The sequence below is a fragment of the Fragaria vesca genome, linkage group LG1 (assembly GCF_000184155.1).
Source record: "Fragaria vesca subsp. vesca linkage group LG1, FraVesHawaii_1.0, whole genome shotgun sequence".
Lineage (NCBI taxonomy): Eukaryota > Viridiplantae > Streptophyta > Magnoliopsida > Rosales > Rosaceae > Fragaria > Fragaria vesca.
The window spans coordinates 21,805,855-21,813,676 of record NC_020491.1 but is presented as its reverse complement, the minus strand read 5'-3'; the positions used below and the strand labels follow the sequence as shown (position 1 = coordinate 21,813,676).

Sequence of the window (7,822 nt, the reverse complement as noted above, 5' to 3'; positions counted from 1 at the left end):
ACCATCTATCATTAGACATCTGGAACTTTTGACAGGTGATATTTTTACTGAATGTTTTACAGATTGTCACTTTGATGAGACATTATTCCCACTGTTAGGGGAGAAAAGACTGTTGTTGAAGAATGTAGAGAATTATCGTGAGATGCACCCATTACGTCTCATCTTGATCCTCGTACTCAAAGTGAAAATGAAGTATGAATGATCATACATCTTCAAGATGTTGCTAACCAAATGCCTGATGCATTTACGGATATAGCAAAAGTGACAAGATCACATATCCCAGCGGCTAATGCACCCACAAAGATAGATGTCCCAATTGGACAAAGTAATGTGGCGGCTAATGAACTATTTGTTGCATGCCTCAAACGTGGGAGTCCTGTAGGTTCAAAGGATTTAGTTCCTACAAAAAGGAAATCAAAAGCACATCTAAATCATAATGACATTGCTCTTAAAAACGTTACTAGGAAAAACGTTGGTGACCGATCCACAATTCATGATTATGTAATTACAGAAGAGCAAAGTGTCCATGATGAGACACAAGCCCCTGGAGAGGATGATTAGGTACCAGATAATCAGGAAATTTCCATAAATTATGTAGACACTAATGAATTGTGGGATCGAAGAGAAACGATCGTTGAAGATGTATTTTTATTTGCAGCAGCTATTGAGATCGTTAAAAGCGATGACTTTGAACCTCACTCTGTCGATGAATGTAAATAGAGACATAATTGGCTCAAATAGAAAAATGCAATCCAAGCAGAACTATATTCACTCAAAAAGCGCAATGTTTTCGGACATGTAGTCCAAACTCCACCCAATATGAACCCTATCGGTTATAAATGAGTGTCTACGAGAAAGCGCAATGAGAAGAATGAGATTGCAAGATATAAAGCACGCCTTGTTGCACAAGGTTTTTCACAAATCCTGGGATTGATTATGATAAAACTTATTCCCCCGTCATGGATGTTATTACATTCCGGTATCTTATAAGTTTAGTAGTTTCAGAGAAATTTGATATGCGACTTATGGATGTTGTTACCGCATATCTATACGGGGAGTTAGATACTGATATATACATGAAAGTCCAAGAAGGACTTAAGTTGCCAGAGGCAGCTACAAAAACACGCAACATGTACTCAATTAAATTAAGATGGTCAATATATGGTCATTATATGGATTGAAACAATCCGGACGAATGTGGTACAAAAGTCTCAGTGAGTACTTAACCAAGGAGGGATATATTAATGATCCTCTATGTCCTTGTGTGTTTATCAAGAAATCAAATTCTGGTTTTGCAATTTTTAGCAGTCTATGTCGATGACATGAATTTAATCAGGAGTTGTGCAGAGCTCACAAAGACTGTGGAGTATTTAAACAAAGAATTTGAAATGAAAGACCTTGGGAAGGCAAAATTTTGCCTCGGTCTGCAGATCGAGCATTTTGCTAGTGGGATTGTTGTCCATCAATCAGCTTATACTAAAAAAGTTTTGAAAATATTTGGTATGGACAAAGCATATCCACTAAGCACCAATGGTCGTTCGTTCTCTAGACATTAAGAAAGATCCATTTCGTCCGAGACAAGAAGATGAAAAATACCTTGGTCCACAAGTACCATATATGAGTGTTGTATGTGCCCTGCTTTATTTGGCACAATGCACTAGACCATATATTGCCTTTGCAGTAAATTTATCGGCAAGAATTAGTTCTGCTCCAACATTACGCCATTGGAATGGTGTAAAACATATTTTGTGCTACCTTCGTGGTATGACGGACATGAGTTTATTTTATAGATATAAATCCAGAACTAGGTTATGTATTTACTTGTTGGATATGCAGATGCGGGTTTTCTCTCTGATCCGCACAAAGGTTACTCACAAACAGATTATGTATTTACTTGTGGAGATACTGCAATTTCATAGCTGTCGACAAAAATATTACTGGTAGCTACTTCCTCCAATCACTCAGAAATACTTGCGCTTCACGAGGCTAGCCGTAAGTGTGTTTGGTTGAGATCAATGATTCGCCATATCCGAAAAACATGCAATATGTCATCAGTAACAAACGCTCCTACAATCTTACATGAAGATAAACAACGTGTATAGCTCAAATTCAAGAAAAATACATCAAAGGAGATAAAACGAAACACATTGCACAAAGTTCTTCTTCACACATGAGCTTCAAAAAGCATGAAGAAGTTGAAGTTACAAAAATTTGATCAGTTGACAATTCACCAAATCTCTTCACCAAATCTCTACCAAAATGCCTCTTCAAGAAGTTAGTACAAAGTATTGGAATGCGTCAACGCTCCAAAGTACTAGAAGAAATGTGCAATGATTAGGGGGAGCACCTAAACCATTCTCTTTTTCCCTTTGACCAAAATCATTTTTTCCTTATTAAGAATGTTTTTAACGAGACAACATTAAATGCGTACAACACTAAATTAATTGGTGAACACCTAATAAGAAGTGTTGTAAAATATGGTGAACATCCCATGGGGAGTGTTGTAAAATATGGAGTGTTGATATCTGATCTATTAAGCTTGTATCAAACAAGCTACTTAATTTACGTATGTTCACCAAATTACATGAGAATCATCAAATTAATTTGTGTATGTTTACCAAAGGGGTTGGTGAATGATGAATGAGACATAATTCCCCCATCTATACTCTCTTACTACTTCTCCTCTACCATTAACAAGCTAGGAAGGCTCTTCCCTTTATTTATAACAAAAACAATATTTTCCCAGGCGGTCGCTCTAGCTTCATCTTCATGTGCAACGCAAGCGAGTTGTGACTCTCGATGGAAACCAAAACCAGCTCTCTCAGTCCCCGGATTAATCGCGACCATCTGGTACTGCTCTCCCTCTCTCTCAAATCTGCTGCCGTCATTTTATGCTTCACGCCCAAAATGGCAGAATAGGCTCATGGATTTGGGATCTTGTTCCTTTTGCATAAATCGATTTGAACACAACAAGTGAGCTCCCTAAACATGACTCTGGCCGCGCCTGGATTTTCAAGGTCAGTCAATGGGTTTCAACATGATCTTTTCATTATCTTCAATACAACTGTAACTCGCACCTTGTTCTTTCAATATTCTTTGATATTCTTATGTGATTAATCCAACTTAGTTTTACCTCGTATGTATCATATTACCTAGTCTTTATGTTACATGGGGATCTCTTTATGCAGGACTTCGTTGGTCCGGTTTTGTTGTCTGGCCAAAAATGTTTTAGGGTCTCTTCCTTGTATACACAGCCAAAGCTACAGGGTAATGCCATGTTTCGTATTCACAGTCCATTCTGCAGTGGTGAGAAACTTGCCACCCACCAGATGCATGAGTAGGACTTCGTTTGAGCTCGACACCCACAATGGTGTTGTGCGGTTTTCGATTGGTAAGCCACCTGATGAAACTGGTTCCGATACACAAGAGAACAAGGTAGCTAAACGAGTTACAATGTCCAAGAAAGCCAAACTCAATGAACTACGGTTTTATCGTCTCAAGGCCAAAAAGAAGATCAACTCTCCAAACCCAGAAGTTAGGATTAGATACAAACTCGAAAAGGTTGGATTCTTTCTTATGTGTATTTATTCTTTCTTATCTTCTTCTATAAGTAGTTTCATCCTTAGTAAACTATTTTCAGGCGAAACGAAAGGAAGCATGGTTGATTGAGAAGTTGAGAAAATTCCTGGTTCACAAAGCTCCTGCTGAAACACATGATCCTGAAATTTTAACTGAAGAGGAAAAGCATTATCTTAAGCGAACTGGTGAGAAGAAGAAGAACTATGTACCGGTTGGAAGGCGGGGAGTATTTGGAGGGGTTGTGTTAAATATGCATCTGCATTGGAAGAAGCATGAGACAGTGAAGGTTGTTTGCAAACCTTGTAAGCCGGGACAGGTTCATGAATATGCTGATGAGCTTGCTCGGCTGAGCAAAGGCATTGTGATTGACATCAAATCTAATAATACTATAATTTTCTATCGGGGAAAGAACTATGTGCAGCCGGAATTAATGTCACCGCCAGATACACTGTCCAAAAATAAGGTAACCTCAGTTATCATGGATTCAGCAATTTTTGTTTTCCTGAATAGAGAACTTAATGTGATAAACTAATTGGGTGAGGAGAACATTTCTGTCTAGTCCTTAAAACACAGAGGTGGTTACAGCATTTCCCGTTTATGTAGTTATAGTTACACACATTTTCTGGTAAATAATTTCATGTTAGAGTCATTTAGACTGAAGAATTTCAGTCTATTTACTCTATACTTTGACTGGTAAGTGTTAAAATATTCCAAATTTGGTTCACGCACTGTACAGTTTGCAAGTACTAATCATTTACTCCTTTTAGTATCTGCTCAGTCCAATAGCTTCATAGTTTGTATCTCTCACATACCTTACTTTTCAATATGGAAGATTTTACTATTCCCAGATTATGACAAGCTAGTTAAGGAATAGTTAGAAACTGAATTTTATTTGTCTTTTTTCCTAAAGGACCCCCTTCATCCCTATGAGCTTGTCTCTCACGCCAGCATTATCTTTATTCGCCACATCTGGCTTTACCTGATTTAACAAGCACATAACTAAATGTATGTACATGCTTGCATATGTTGTCCAATTGCACAATCTATATTGATTTGGTGATATGTTGTGCTCGTCCACTGCCCTGTCTGTTACGCTTTTATCTCTCTGGAATCCCGTCTGTAATTCCAGTTATTCCAACTAGTTTCATATATTGACTGTAATTTGCAATATTTTATCCTTGTAGTTACTACTCATTTCTTTATCCTATTTTACTTTGGTCAGTGGCATTTGCTGAAGTTTCTGATATGATTTTGATTAAGCCATTCTGCACTAGAGGAATATCACCAGATTATAAACTTATCCTTTACAATCGTTTCTGAATTCAAAAACTTCAGGCGCTTGAAAAATATCGATATGAGCAGTCCCTTGAACACACAAGTCAGTTTATTGAAAAATTGGAGAAAGAACTAGAGGAATATCACCAGCATCTTGCTCGTTTTAAGAAAGTTAAAGAGGATACGACACAAGATTGTTTTATCAATAGATGATTGGTAAGGTATTTTCCATTTGTCTGTCAAATATGTTACTAGAATCTTTAGTTGCTGTATGTATGATTCACATAAAATGTTGAACATAGGTAAATATTACTCATTACTTGAATTTCCTCTTTTGTGCATACAGTGTTGCATTAGAGTAGCCTTTGTCTTTGAGGTTAGTAAGAACAAACTTGCATGGAAGGACTAATATAATTTGTTTGCTAAAAGACAAGTGAGACTGAAATCAAGGGTAGTCAGAAACTTAAAATTGAATTGTTAATGGTCCATTCAGTAGCAATGCAAGTGCGATAACTGAAAAGTATATTATTGCCCTTTTAAAAAAAAAGAAGAAAAAAGCATATTGTTGGCATTTTAAATCTGTTTCGAGTTAAGGTTACATAGTACTGCTGGTTGTCCATGCCTTTTTCTCTTTCGTTTATCAGAAATTTATCTATACCAGGTACTATTTTTCCTTTGATTATTTGTCGGCAAAAGTACAACTTTATTTGTTTTTCTTTTTGGTTTCTGACATTCCCAAGGTTTGCAATATAGATTCGGGTTTTAGGCTGTTTTAGTACTTCAGATATCTTTTATAGGTGATAAGAAGCCTTTTCACTTGAATAGAATGAAAATAAATCGAGAGTCAAAAGATATTATATTTCTGTAATTTGAATTTTGATTTTCAAGTGAAACCACCAAAGTAGGGGTCGTGATGTTGGAAGATAGAGTTTTTTTGTTGTTGCACAATTGTTGATTTTGGTTTAAAAGCACTGAGACTAACTCATTGGATGTGTAACGTTACAGTTGTTTGTCCTTTTTAAAACCTGCAGGCCCTGGGAAGTTATAGGTATGAGCTGTTCATTGAACAAGCAGACATTCAACATGAGAATATTTAATCAGTCATAAATTGTAAGATTTTTCCTTTTTGTCACAATAAATTTTTACCATAGTTTCTTCAGCATTTCCTCTCATATGATTGAACATGTCACATTCGGTTCATCACATTATTGATTTTGGATATGCTAACATCAGAAACAGAAAATGAAAGAGACACAGCTGGAGTGATAGCGACTCTAGAGATGATTAGATCTGAAAGAGATGACTAGAGATCAGAAGGCCTTCTTGGGAAGGATTGAAGATGGAGATCAAATGGTCTTACTTTCCTAGGAAATTTATTTATTTATTTCAGCCTTCTCAGTACATCTATAAAATGGCACTAAAGACCCTCTTATTAAAGCGAAACCAAGGAATTTCACATGCTTTTAGTCACTTGAGATCCCATAAATAGTAGCAAGAGAAGCAGCAAATTAGGAGAAAAAACACCCTTGATTTCTCAAAACCCACTTTGTGACCTGAGGCTTTGCTAAAGATGCTTACAGCTTTCCTCATAACATGAAGTTGATTTTGTCTTGCTTTACCAAAGAGGATGAGGTCATCGGCAAAAACTAGGTGGATCATCTCTGGCAAAAACTAGATCATCTCTTGACACTTTAACAGGTTTCCACTGATAGTAAGCACAAAATGAGAGAGTTCTTTGTGCAAAGAATAATATAAGGGGACAAGGGTCACCCAGCATGATTCCACATGCTGGAGTGAAAGAGTCGGTCATCCCACTAGCTCTGTATCTGATTCCCCACCCTGGACTAATACACTGCATGATAAGAGTAAGACTGCCTCTTAAACCCATTTTCCCACAGCATTTCAGTTGGTAAGGTATATGACTATATGATATGCAATTTTAGAAGAAAATTACATGAAAAGTCGTCTTCAGTGCTTTGCTGCAAACATTATCCGTATAATGCTTGAAAGTTTATTACCTTGGAATCATCGATGCTTGCATATGTCTATCAGGCTTTCAGAACTTTGAAGCTAGCTAAGATTCTGTCTTTTAACATTTACCATTTTTTTTTTTGGGGGTTGCAGATTGTTCCATATTGTATGCCATTTGTATGACTGCTACTTGCTTGGCTTTATGATCCGTAATAATTACTGGAGTGTGGTGAAGATCTTGCTTATAGCTGCCACCTCTGATGCACGGAGCATGGAGTGTTGAAGTGTCCGACACATCCTGACATGCCAACACGGCCGGACATGGTGTCCGACACGTCACATGGTGTGTCGGAATATGTTTGACTTCTTTGACACGTTGACTGACACGGTCCGAGGGTGTTGCTATTGTTGTTGTTCTCAGGTTCCGCGGTGGTTGGGACAGCGGAGAGTGGGTAAGGATTGGGAGGGGGTGGTGGCCAGTGATGTAGATAACTAGTATTTTACTATATATACAACCGCTCGCATCACACTCATTCGGCCAAGCCCTTGTGATGTAGAACAGACGGCGATACAGATTGAAGAATTGCAAGTCCAAACCCAGTTTGCTCCAAATTTGACATTCGGTGTCTGATTGCTAATTATAATACATTTCCGTAAGCGAAATGGTGATACGAGTCAAACATAGGGCTTTGTCCTGATGTATGGGCTTTTTCGGCCATCCGAGTCTGTTTAGGGCCTCAAAAGTCAAAACGCAGATTTTTTTTTGTTTCGGTATTTTACTTTTCTAGATTCTCAAAAAAAAGTATTTTACTTTTCTAAGTTTGTTTTGGATTTGATTTTCTTTGTAATCCATGGGCTTTCAAGCTTGGTTGTTGGTTGTCATAGGGTTTATTTTCTCAACCTTTAATCTCTTGTAGTCATCAACCTTTTGATATTAATAAAAAATTTTGAGTTTTCTCAAGTTTTCTAATGGACTCCAGAACTTCTCGTGGATTTG

The 7,822-nt window shown here is 37.3% G+C and overlaps 1 protein-coding gene across 1 annotated transcript; it reads left to right on the top strand.

Annotated features, from left to right (window-relative positions):
- The first annotated feature begins 2,839 nt into the window (after positions 1–2,839).
- Positions 2,840–7,694, top strand: LOC101303554 (uncharacterized CRM domain-containing protein At3g25440, chloroplastic-like). Its single transcript, XM_004288560.1, has 7 exons — positions 2,840–2,850; positions 2,975–3,017; positions 3,189–3,561; positions 3,641–4,042; positions 4,915–5,070; positions 5,886–5,964; positions 6,979–7,694. Exons 2-5 carry the CDS (start codon positions 2,989–2,991, stop codon positions 5,065–5,067), a joined length of 957 nt encoding a protein of 318 aa, XP_004288608.1. The 5' UTR covers positions 2,840–2,850; positions 2,975–2,988; the 3' UTR covers positions 5,068–5,070; positions 5,886–5,964; positions 6,979–7,694.
- The last annotated feature ends 128 nt before the right edge of the window (positions 7,695–7,822 follow it).